The following is a 12,768-nucleotide window of genomic DNA, read 5'->3' on the forward strand; positions in this document are numbered from 1 at the left end:
GAGCATCTGCTGGGTGTGCAGAAGGTCCCAAGTTCAACCCCCGTCATCTCCAGTTAAAAGGAATAGGCGAGTAGGTGATGTGAAAGACCTCAGCCTGAGACCCTGGAGAGCCGCTGCCGGTCTGAGTAGACAATAATGACTTTGATGGACCAAGGGTCTGACTCAGTATAAGGCAGCATCATGTGTTCACGTGTGTACAATATACTATATTGCCATATTTGATCATTTAATCAATTTGGTGGGTAAGTATGAGGTTACTGATTACGATATGGGTGACCATCACCCACAGAGTTCATTGCTTAAAACTGAAGCCAGTGTCTTAATGAGGCCAGTCCCAGAATATGCAGACGATATAGTCCCTGGTTTTAGGAGACTCAAATGGTCGGAGTTTTTCCATAATAAATTATCCCTAATCTTTACAAATCTAGAGTTAGAGCTACTGAGATCAGCTCTAACACAAAATGGCACAGATGTCTTAAAAATATATGATGCCATCAGCCATTACCTCAAGCCCCTATTGATAAATAATAGGCCTATAAAACCTGTACAGTATGTTAAAATGGTTGGTATGACAATGATTGCAAAGCATCAAAAAAAACTAGTTAAGCTGACATACAACAGACATAGAATTTGCAGGGCATATATCCTTTGAGAGAGATTAATGTCAGTTTCGTTTTTTCCCACATCAACAGGTTATTAAAGACTTTCCAGAGTACTTTATGTAAAAAAAAAAGTGAAGTAAAAACTTACAATCCCAAAACTTCTTCGTGCTTTTTGTTATCCTTTCCCCAGATTTCAATCTCCAACACATCCTTCCTGTCAGAGAAGTAGTGAAAATCAAACTGTTCCCTCCACTGTGGGTTTGCACTCTTACACAGTGTCTAGAAAACATGCAGTTATAAGATTTACTTTTCTTAAAAAGGTTGCTTCGTTCATACAAAACAAATATTTCATCTACAGAGAGTGAGCGAGAAATCCACACAACGGAGATTGAGACACACGGAAAAACCCCTTTATAACCCTGCAGCCGAAAAGAGGACCCCATAAGATTCTGCACTGAAAAATTTCAAGTCTTTCAAATCCAAAAAGTATGCAAACTGGTGCTAGTTTTGAGGGGTAGGTTTCAAAACAAAGGGACATGTTCAGGAATTCCAATTCCCCCATGGAACAGGAGATGTTTGTTTCATTTATATCCTGCAAGGTATAAAGCAGCTTACATCGTTCTCCTCTCTTCCATTTTAGGGAGGTGGATTCGGCTGAGAGTTTGCGACTTGCCCAAGGTCACCCAGCAAGCTCCCATGGCAGAATGGGGATTCGAACCTGGGTCTCCCAGATCCTAATCCACGCTCTGACCATCACACTGGATTCAAGGAATTCATGCTAGGCAGGAGACCAGTGGCTGGATTTTCCAACTTAAACAAAAGTACTGAACGATAACTGTTAGGGAATAGCCAGTTTCTTCTGACCTCCCACACAACAGTGCAGTTCAGATCGCAACAGGGATGAAAACACTTTTAATGATAAGGAATCATTTCCCATTTCAACATTGCTGTAAACATTTACACGTACTCCAAATCAACTGGTAAATGCAAACCCTGGGCATTCTAGGATTCTCTGTGCCTGCAGAATATGTGCGGGTTTTCCCCCACTGCCCACTTCACTGTTAATCATCCACACACAACTCTGACGCCAGAGCGTGTTAATACGTTAACTTTTCTTCACAAAACTCAGCAGCCGAACTGACTGCTTAAAAATAGGTATATGGGCTAGACAGGTTGCAGAGTCACTTAATTTATCTATGGTAATAGTGCAGATCGAGCCTTGGCTACTCACCGTGAAGGCTTCTTCTGCTCAGAGGGACGAAGGACATCTTCAGGATGGGTGTTTTCCGTTCCTCGTGCTCCGGGAGGCAGGACTAAAAAACTCAATTTCCTGTCCCCTGAGGGAAACGCCCTTCCTTCCCTTTCAGTTTAAAGACTTTCCGAGTAAATACATTTCAAGTTGGACAGGTAAATATAAACATAAAGAATATCCACATTAATAAGAATAAAGGTTAATAAACATGCAACTATCACAGAATCGGAACATGAGTTGAAGGAATGCGAGACCAGGTGGTTGAGGAGAGATCCTGTATCGTAGAGGATTAGAAGACTGACTGTGACCTACCAATCGAATTGAGAGGACGTCTGGGAGGGCAAGATGTCCTTCGTCCCTCTGAGCAGAAGAAGCCTTCACGGTGAGTAGCCAAGGCTCGTTCTCGCTCAGAGGGAGAAGGACATCTTCAGGATGGGACATACAAGAGCTGTCCCTGCCCGGGTAGGGTTTAGACGTCCTGGAGTACACTTTGCAAGATGCGCCTGCCAAAGGCGGCGTCCGCAGAAGCATACAGGTTTAACTTATAGTGGCGTACAAATGTGGAAATGGAAGACCAGGTGGCGGCCTTGCATATTTCTTCCATTGGGGCTCCTCTATCGAATGCGGTAGAGGTGGCCACACTTCTGACTGAGTGGGCTGTGACCCCTGAAGGAATGGGAAGTTTGCTTTCTCTGTAGGCCTGTGAGATGCAATGTGTGATGGTTCTGCTAATGGAAGCCCTAGACATAGGTTTGCCCTTATTAGGGGCTGTGAGATTAATGAATAGGAAATCGGAGTTTCTGATCGCTTTTGTGCGTTCTATGTATGTATGGAGGGCCCTTCTAAGGTCCAGGGAGTGCCAGGCCTTTTCCTTCATGGTCTTAGGCTTAGGACAGAAGGAAGGTAAGACTAGCTCTTGATCCCTGTGGAACTGACTGTTGCACTTTGGGATGAAAGAAGGGTCCGGTCTAAGGACAACTTTGTCCTTGTGGAAGATACAAAGGTTTGGTCTAACTGACAGCGCCCCTAGCTCTGAGACGCGACGGGCCGAAGTGACCGCGGTTAGAAATAGGGTTTTCATGCGTAACCATTTTAGACCTATCTGACTGAGTGGTTCGAATGGAGGTTTTGTGAGGGCCGTGAGTACGGTATGAAGACTCCATGAGGGGAATCTGTGTTTGACCTGAGGCGAAGCTAGGCTGACCCCTCGCAGGAAGGACTTAATGTGGGGATGTTTGCTTAGCGAATATCCGGATACTTTTGGTACTATAGTGGCTATGGCTGCTAATTGTCTGCGGAGAGTTGATGGAGCCAGACCTTGAGTGCGACCATCCTGGAGAAAGGTTAGAATGCCGACTGCGCGTGGTTTCAAGGGGTTTCGGTGTTTCCGTCTACACCAACGAGCGAAGGCTTTCCAGGTGGTGTTGTAGATTCGCTGAGTAGACGGCCGTCTGGCTGCGAGGATGGTGGATACAATCTCGGGATTGTAACCCTTGTCTAACAGTCTGTTCCGTTCAATAGCCATGCGGTTAATTGAAACCAATTTGGATCCGGGTGGCAAACTGGGCCCTGTATCAGGAGGTCTGGTCTGTCCGGAAGTCTCCAGTGGTTGTTTTTGGATAGTTCTATCAGAGATGGGAACCATGGACGTCGGGGCCAATGAGGGGCCACCATGATGACTGATGCCTTGAGGAGACGGACTCTCCGTAAGACTCTTGGAATGAGGGGGAGGGGGGGAAAGGCATACAGAAGACCCTTTGGCCAAGGGGAGAGGAGGGCATCGATTTGTTCCGCCCCCGGTTGTTGGTATCTGGAGAAAAATCTTGGGGTCTGGTGATTGGTCTTGGAGGCAAAGAGGTCTACTAGGGGGGTGCCGAATCGGTGAACGAGGAGGAGAAAGACTTCTGGGTTGAGGGACCACTCGCCTTCGTCTAGGTGTTGCCTGCTGAGCCAGTCCGCCTGTATGTTCGTGGATCCCCTGATGTGTTCTGCAGACAGGGATGAGAGATGAGCTTCCGCCCATAGTAATACTGCTGTGGCTTCTCGGTGAAGAGCCGATGACCTGGATCCTCCTTGTTTGTTCAAATAAGCTTTTGCACTCACGTTGTCGGTTCTGATCATCAGATCCTTGCCTACCAGTTGTTGTTGGAAATGTTGCAGGGCTCTGAATATGGCCCTGGTTTCCAGGACGTTGATATGTAATCTCTGCTCGGAGGGGTTCCAGGACCCCTGCGCCGGTTGCCCCAGTAGGGTTGCACCCCATCCCGAGAGGGAGGCGTCTGTGAACATCTGCAGCGGGATGGGTCTGATGTATTGGAGACCCTTGGAGAGGTTGTTCGGTTGCGTCCACCAGATGAGACTGGACCTGGCCGCCTTTGAGAGGATTAGGTATCTGTCCCTTTTCTGGATGATGTGCTTCTGATGGGCTCTGAGGAACCACTGGAGGGGCCTTGCTTTGAGGCGAGCCCATTGCACAGCTGGTATGCAGGAGATCATGTGACCCTGTAATTTTGCCAGGGTCATGAGTCTTACTGTTCGGGACTTCAAGGCAAGATTGGCCATGGAGTGTATCTTGATAATCTTGTCTTCTGGCAAGATGAGAGCGTTGATAGTTGTGTCTATGTAGACCCCTAGGTGACGAAGTCTTTGAGTGGGTTCTAGATGGCTCTTTTTGAAGTTTACCATGAACCCATGATTTTCCAGGGATTCCAGCACTCTTTTTGTGTGCAGGGAGCTTTGTTCGGTGGACGAAGCGCATATGAGGACATCGTCCAGATAGGGATGTAGGCGTATTCCTTCTTTGCGTAGCAGCGCCACCACTGTCACCATCACCCTGGAGAAGACGCGTGGGGCTGAGGACAGACCGAAGGGGAGTGCCCGGAACTGGTAGTGATGACCTTGATACTGGAACCTTAGAAATCTTCTGTGGTGAGGATGAATTAAGATGTGAAGGTAGGCTTCTGTCAGATCTATGGAGGTGAGGAAGTCTCCCGGTCTTAGGGCCTCTGTGATGGATTTCAGGGTTTCCATTCTGAAGCGCTTTTTGAGGACGTGCCTGTTCAGATGTTTGAGGTCTAGTATGGCGCGCCATCCGCCATCTCTCTTGGGTACGGTAAAGAAGATTGAATAGATTCCCGAGGAGCGTTCCGATGTTGGAACAGGTTCGATGGCCTTGATATCTTGGAGGTGTAGGATGGCTTGGGAGGTTCTGTGCTGTTTGTCTCTGTTCTTGGAGGTCGGGGAGACTCTCATCCGATCTGACGGAGTCCTGAAAAACTCGATTTGATAGCCTTGACTGATTAGTCGAAGCACCCAAAAGTCTGGTTGGGAGGCTTCCCACTGGGGGTAGAAGAGAGTGAGTCTGCCCCCCACTGGAAGTGGGTTGGCGTCATTGTTTGTTGTGGCGTGTAGTCTTGTCTCCTTTTTCACCTTGAAAATTGGAGAATCTGTTATATCTGGAGAATCGGCCTGTTCTACGAAAGGAGCCACGGTTGGAGTTCCAGTTGCCTCTTCTTTGTTCTGGCCTGAATCGCTGGAATGTATTGTATGGGCGAAAGGACGTGTTAGACGAGAAGCCTTTGGAGTCCTTGCGTAGACTTTTGGGGAGCATCTTCTTTTTGTCCCTGGTTTCCACCAGGATGGAATCAAGCTTATCTCCAAAAAGCCTCTTTCCTTGGTAAGGATACCCCATGAGTACCGATTTTGAACGGTGTTCCGTTTGCCAAGGTCGAAGCCAGAGCGCCCTCCTAGCAGAAGTAGTAGTAGCCATGGCTCTAGCAGCAAAGGTCATCGTGTCTAGAGTAGAATCCGCCAGGAAGGATACAGCCCTCAGAATTCTTGACACGCCCTCCTGTGCGTTTTTCTCCTCTGCCGGAATAAGTTGGGCTAGCTTGCGAGTCCATATGATGGCCGCTCTGGAAACCAGGGCCGATGTTATGGAGGAGCTTATGGCTAAGGCAGACGCCTGATGAGACTTTTTACATGCTAATTCCGTCTTCCTATCAGCTGGGTCTCTGATCATCACTAAACCCTCCTCTGTGATCAGATCTGAGGAGTGTAGAGCTGTAACTGGTGGTTCCACTAGAGGGACCTTCAGCAGTTCAGCTGTGTTGTTGGCTATATTGTATAACTTTCTAGTGGCTAGGGGTACCTGTTTGGTTGCCATCGGTTTGTCCCATTCCGCCTTTAGTAAGGTGAGGAAATAGTCTGGGACAGGAACCGCCCTGTCTGGTACCTCATGCATATGGAAGAATTCTTTGGAACCTCTCTTATTCTGCTCTGATTGATTATCCGATTCATCAGAGAGGTCCAGGGCTGCAAGTGTCTTAGTAAGTAACAGAGGAAATTCCTCTGTGTTAAAGATCCTATTTTGTTTGGGTTGTTCAGTAATCTCTTCGCCGTCTGAGGAGAACTCGCCCTCCTCTTTATCACTCCCTTCGTTTTCAGAAGAAAAGGGTGAGGTGGTCTGTTGCAAGACATTGTCATGAATATCTACAGTGTTGCTACGCCCCTTCCCATGCCTTTTGTTGGAAGATGGGTCCAGCGTTTGAGCTCTGGATCTATCATCTGGTCTGGGTGCAGAGTGCCCAGCTATGATGGATGGAGGTGGTGAAACTATCTGGGCTGCTCTTATGCCCTCGGTAAGGGCGTCCTTAAATAAGGCTGAGAGTTCTGCCTTTAAAAACGAAAGGCCACTGGCATCCAATAAGGGGGGGGGGAGGTAGGTAGGGATCGTTGGCACAACGCTGCCAGGGACGTTTGGAGGCGAGACGCCAGGTGTAGATTGAGGCGAGACGCCTGGGGGGAGGGGGGGCGAGACGCCAGTGAGCGCGTTGGGGTTAAGTATGGGCGAGACGCCCTGAAGCGTGGCGGTAGAAAGGACTGGCGAGCCGCCAACCGCCTGAGCAAGTCCCCGTGCGCTGAAGGAGGGAGGAGCGGCAGACGCCGCTGAAATCTCCCCGGCACCAATCGGAGCGAGAGAGGGGGCGGTAGCAGCTGAGGGCTGGGCTCCGTAATCGCTAGCAGCGATTTGCGTGCCAGCGGCGCGCTTTGCAATTTCTGAAGCAGCATGTGCTGCTGTTTCTCCCCCACCCCTCTTTTCGGCTCGAGTTTTAGCAGCGGTCTGAGGAGCGGGGGCTGCCGCGGCTTTCCCTTTGTTGCCGCTTCTAGGTGCGGTAGAGGAGAGAGAGGCGCGAGCGGCTGTGAGCAGGCGTTTGGCGCTGCTGTTTTTTAGAGTTGCCGGTCCGCTTCCTCTTTCCTGTCCCGGGGCCCCCTTTTTTCTTACCCTTGTCCTCGTAGGCATAGCTGCAGGATGGCTGCTCCTGCGTTGTTTGAGTGGGCTCTAGGAGGCCCGGGTCCAGATCCCCCGGGACAATGAATGGGTCAGGCTGTTTGTCCGCCATCTTGGAATGGCGGGAAGGCAGATACTTTAATCTAGCTTAGATTTTTAGAAATGGAGTTAAGGGGATAGGGAAGCAATAGATAAGGTATTAGGTTAGAAGATGGAAAAGAAAATCAAGGAATAAAGGGACTATTTTGTAAAGGTCTGCGCAGAGCTGCGACTCTAAGCTGCTCTCCCGACGAGGCAGGAAACAAAACTGAAAGGGAAGGAAGGGCGTTTCCCTCAGGGGACAGGAAATTGAGTTTTTTAGTCCTGCCTCCCGGAGCACGAGGAACGGAAAACACCCATCCTGAAGATGTCCTTCTCCCTCTGAGCGAGAATGTATAAAGCAACTGGTTAAAACTAAATTTACATCCGTAGCTGTTGGTTGGATGCTTCCCCTCACTGCATATTACAAATCCTTTGCTGCTCGCTGGGATTCTAAATGGGACTCATAGTCTGCGAAGCTAGGGACTGTGGCTCAGTGGTAGAGCATCTGCTTGGCACTCAGAAGGTCCCAGGTTCAATCCCCGGCATCTCCAGTTCAAGGGCCAGGAAGTTCACACAGTGGCTGACCAGGTGCCCCTAGGAAGCCCACAAACAAGATGGCTGCAGCAGCATTATCCTGCCTGCGTTCCCCAGCACCTAATATGATAGGCATGCTCCGCTGATGATGGAGAGAAGAGGTATGCATCATGACCAGTATCCATAAGAACATAAGAAAAGCCCTGCTGGATCAGATCAAGACCCATCAAGTCCAGCAGTCTGTTTACACAGGGGCCAACAAGGTGCCTATGGTAAGGCCACAAGCAAGACAACCTAATATAATTAGGCATGCTCATCTGATCCTGGAGAGAACAGGTATGCATCATGAATAGTATAAATTCAATAAATAATAATAATCAAGCACACAACACAGTCCATTAACACCACCACTCACCTTACTCTTATATTTCTGATCTCCCATTCTCAACCAAACAAACATTTGTGTCATGCCCCCTCCGGGGATATTCTTCCCTTCCAATAAGGCCACGCTGACTGTCCCATTCCACAGCTGGCTTTTCCGTAAAGAATCTGACAGCCTCACCGTCCGCATGAAGCTTGCCTGAAAATCAAAAAAAGATGTTGCAGATCATTCTTCAGAATTCGCTTGCATCGCTCATCTTGAGAGATCAACATTGCCAACGTCCAGGTGAAGGCTGGCGATCAACCACAGTTACAACTGATCTTCAAACTACAGAGCTCAGTTCCCTGGGGAAAATGGCTGCTTTGGAGGCTGCTTTGGAGGGTGCACTCTAAAGTAGTAGTAGCAGTAGCAGAAGAGGAAGAGGAGGAGGAAGAGGAGGAGGAAGAAGAGGAGGAGTAAGAAGAAGAGTTGGTTTTTATATGCTAATTTGCTCTCCTTTAAGGAGAATCAAACCGGCTTACAGTCACCTTCTCTTCCTCTCCCCACAACAGACACTTTATGAGGCAGGTGGGGCTGAGAGAGTTCTGAGAGAACAGTGACTAGCCCAAGGTCACTCAGCAGGCTTCATGTGGAGGAACAGGGAAACCAACCCGGTTCTTAAGATTAGAGTCTGCCGCTCATGTGGAGGAACAGAGAATCAACACCCCTCCCACCTTCTTACTGGGATATAAAGACTCAGAGGTCTCCATTACAACTTATATCTGTGAAAGGGACCTTCGGCGCTCAAAAGCTTATCCCCCCCCCCAAAAAAAAAAAACAGAGCGGGAATGCTGAAAGGAACCTCAGAAGCCTTTAAGTTAGAAGTAAACATACTGTAAGAGTGTTATTGCGTTAAGCATGTTTGTATTTTAAGTTAAAAATAAAGTTTAAAATAATATCATTCATTGGCTTTGCCTGTGTCTTCTATAACGTTTGTATCTCCGGTACCTGGCATTACATTTTATGCTACACATGGCCTAGCCCGACCAAGTTCTCGTAACAAACGAGTTCAACACCCCTGCCCTGTGGTCTTTTGCAATCCTCCACCCTCCATATATTTGCAAATGGTTGCAAAGTCTCATTTACAACCACACAATTTGCTTTGCCTTATACGCAGGCTAAGAACTCCAGTATAAAAAGAAAAAAGAAAACGAGATTCTGATTCATAAATCCAGTTGCAGAGGAGTGGGGTTTTTTTTTTGGGTTTCGCACCCCCATCCCCAAGGCTAAAACAAGAACATTCCCATGAATGCACTTCAAAGCCCGGGCAGATCTATCCCTCCCTAAAAGCAACAAACTATTTCAAACTCCATTTTCTGGTGTGTGTGTGTGTTTTTAAAAAAGGGAGTAATGTCCGCAAGCGACCAAAGGTCAATCCTACAATCTGCCAATTGCCGAAGAAAAATGGCCATGCTTCCGTGAAATATGCTCTAAAATAATTTTGTGGCTTGCCATGTCCTAATTTCTCCCCCCCCCCCAAATTGGATGTTTGTCTTGGAAACGCTTCTTTCTAACTTGTCCATAAAACAGGCTCGCTTTTTGCTCTGCGAGGCCTCCGAAAATGGAATCTGAGGCTGGCCATTAACGGGGGTTGGGAGATTGCTTCCATATGGAGGAACAGCATGGGAGCGAAGAGGCCAAAACCTACAGCGGGCCGCACTTGGCCGGGAGCTTCCAGTCTATCCGCGGACACTCGTTGCATTACAGGGGAACATCTGGATTATTGCTTGTAATGTCCCTGGGAAATATCCACTTCCCATCAAAGGCCTTTATCTATCTCCACCGTACTTTGAACGTTTTAGTGCATGGCGCAGCCGCGTTTGATGTGCGGCGCTCGCTGCTTTGAAAACCACAGCGGTCCCCCAGCCTGATCTCCCTTATTCCCCCCTTTTTGCTGGTGGAGGAAGAGAGATAGCTGAGGCTGGTTTCCGAAAAGTCAAAACAATACCCCAATGAAGAAGCCATCATTTGTGAACTATTCATATTTATTTCACTCCAGACTTTGGGAGGAGGTAACTTTCACCCTCCCCAAAAATAAAATAAAAACTCACTAATTTGAAGATCGCAGAACAAGAATGCTGAGAGGAACCTCAGAAGCCTTCAAGTCAGCTTTTAATTTACCACCTATTGTCCCCACACACATATCTAGGGTTGCCAACTTCCATGTGGTATCTGGAGAGCTCCTGCTATTACAACTGATCTCCAGGCAACAACGATCAGTTCCCCTGGAGAAAATGGCCACTTTGGAAGGTAGAGACCTGTGGTATTATATCCCATTGAAGTCCCTCCCCAAACCCCATCCTCCTCGGGCTTCACCCCCAAAATCTCCAGGTATCTCCCAATCTGGAGCTGGCAACCCTATCCACCACTCACACGTGCAGCCATCCTGTAAAGTAGGCTAGATTGAGACCTAGCAACTACCTCAGATTATCCAGCAACCTTCATTGCAGAGGGGAGATTTGAACCCAAATCTTCCTGGCTAAGCCAAATACTGTAGGCCGCTTTGCCTACATATGGCTTTTATTTAGCCGTCTCTGACCATCTACTTGAGAATCTGGATTCTAACACAACCTATGCAGCCAATAACCTGACCAATGAGCCATCTGCTTCCAAGCTGGTGACGCTAGTCTTCCTAGTTCTTGGGTCAAGGGTTGCCAACCTCCAGGTGGGACCTGGAGATCTCCTGGAATGACAACTGTTCTCCAGGCAGTAGAGATCAGTTTCACTTGAAGTAAAGGGCTACGTAATTTGGAAGGAGGACTGTATGGCATAATGTATGGCCCCTCTCCAAATGCCACTTTCCCCAGGCTCCACCCCCTAATCTCCAGGAAATTCCCAACCAGGAGTTGGCAACTCTACTTGGACCCCAATACAACTCCTTACAGGAAGTCCCACGCACAGAGCTTCTGGGTAGGGTTGCCAGGTCCCTCTTTGCTCTGGCGGGAGATTTTGGGGGCAGAGCCTGAGAAGGGAGGGTTTTGGGGAGACGGGGGACTTCAATGCCATAGAGTCCAATTGCCAAAGCAGCCATTTTCTCCAGGGGAACTGATCTCTATTGACTGGAGATCAGTTGAAATAGCAGGAGATCTCCAGCTAATACCTAGAGGTTGGCAGCCCTACTTCTAGGTGGGATAGGGTGAAAAATTCCCCATCCTCAGGTTGTTTCAGGCATTTCAATTGACTGGTTTTGTTTTCGTGTGACCAGAAAGCAGCAACCAGAACATCAGGGCTTCAGGAACAGCTAGAAGCCTCTCTAGGAATTCATCATTGCTTATTTAAAAACTTATTGCTGTTATATTCCTTTACCACCAAAGGGAGACAGCGGGTTAATTCCCCCCCCGACACACACACACACAGCTGATGGCATGTTCAAAGTAACTTCCACCATTCATTTCTATGGCTGACTTTGGGGTTTCTTTGACCCCCCCCCTTTCACCAGATTCATAAAGTACATTTTTGGGGGGAGGGCCAGGGATCCAACATATGGATCCAAGACAGGGAATTTTCCCTGTAACTCTAGAAAAATAAAATGATTTTTTAAAGCACATTTTAAAAAAACCCTAAAAATCAGCCGCAAAATGCACAAATAAAAACAAAGCCATCTTTCAACATCCTGAGCTTAAAAGGATGAGAAGGGAACGGAGCGACCCGTGAGTAGCTGCAATGTAAATTGCCCCCAAATAATTTTAGATAGAGAGACAGAGAGATGATAGGGAGATAGTGTAGGGTTGCCAGGTCCCTCTTCATCACCGGCGGGAGGTTTTTGGGGCAGAGCCTGAGGAGGGAGGGTTTGGGAAGGAACTTCAATGCCATAGAGTCCAATGGCCAAAGCGACCATTTTCTCCAGGCGAACTGATCCCTGTCGGCTGGAGATCAGTTATAATAGCAGGAGATTACCAGCTAGTACCTGGAGGTTGGCAACCCTAAGATAGAGAGATGACAGAGAGACAGAGATAAAGAGATGATAGAGAGCTAGAGAGATGGAGATAGAAAAATGATAGAGAAATAGAGAGCTAGAGAGAGCGAGAGAGAGAGAGAGAGAATTTCCCCAGTCCTTCTCATTAGGCAGGGAAACCATTCTGCAGAAGGACTGCCCCTATGGGAATGGGGTGAGGAGAACATGTGCAGGCAGCTGGACCGATGGACAATGGCTCATGACCCTGTGGCAACAAAGCTCCACGGCAGGAGATGTTCACAGAGCAGAGCTGCTCCGCTGGCCACAGGGCATTACTAGAGACAGCCAGATATAACACGGATTGGGGGGTGGAGGGTAGGGGGTGGAATGGTGAAGGCATCCGTGACTGAAAGAGGAGCATGAAAACCCTTGCCTCACCCTGCAGCGAAGGCACCATTCAGCCCCTTTCTCCGTTTGTTTGGGCATGGAGGTTGGTACTCAAATGGGCTGGGTTTCAAAAGGAAACGAGAATGGCGCGGGGCTGGTCTCCTCCACCTCTCCCCCCGCCCCAAGAAGCCAAACCATTCACAGATGCTGTGCTCATTTAGCACACAAAGTTTACTCAGCTGCAGGAGGATACCCCGTGGTGCAGAGGTCCAAAGCACCTGCAAAAAGCAAACCTTAGATGAAACG

The 12,768-nt window shown here is 48.3% G+C and overlaps 1 protein-coding gene across 5 annotated transcripts in view; it reads right to left on the bottom strand.

Moving 5' to 3' along the window:
• The window catches only part of MCTP2 (multiple C2 and transmembrane domain containing 2), a 140,199-nt gene that overhangs the window by 90,497 nt on the left and 36,934 nt on the right, over window positions 1-12,768 (bottom strand). For all 5 annotated transcript variants that reach the window (XM_056865713.1, XM_056865717.1, XM_056865716.1 and 2 more), the window contains 2 exons: window positions 8,175-8,339; window positions 751-881 (listed from right to left, as the gene is read on the bottom strand). In XM_056865713.1, coding sequence (XP_056721691.1) covers window positions 751-881; window positions 8,175-8,339 — 296 coding nt within the window. The remainder of the gene's footprint in view (window positions 1-750; window positions 882-8,174; window positions 8,340-12,768) is intronic.

The sequence above is a fragment of the Euleptes europaea genome, chromosome 20 (genome assembly GCF_029931775.1).
Source record: "Euleptes europaea isolate rEulEur1 chromosome 20, rEulEur1.hap1, whole genome shotgun sequence".
Lineage (NCBI taxonomy): Eukaryota > Metazoa > Chordata > Lepidosauria > Squamata > Sphaerodactylidae > Euleptes > Euleptes europaea.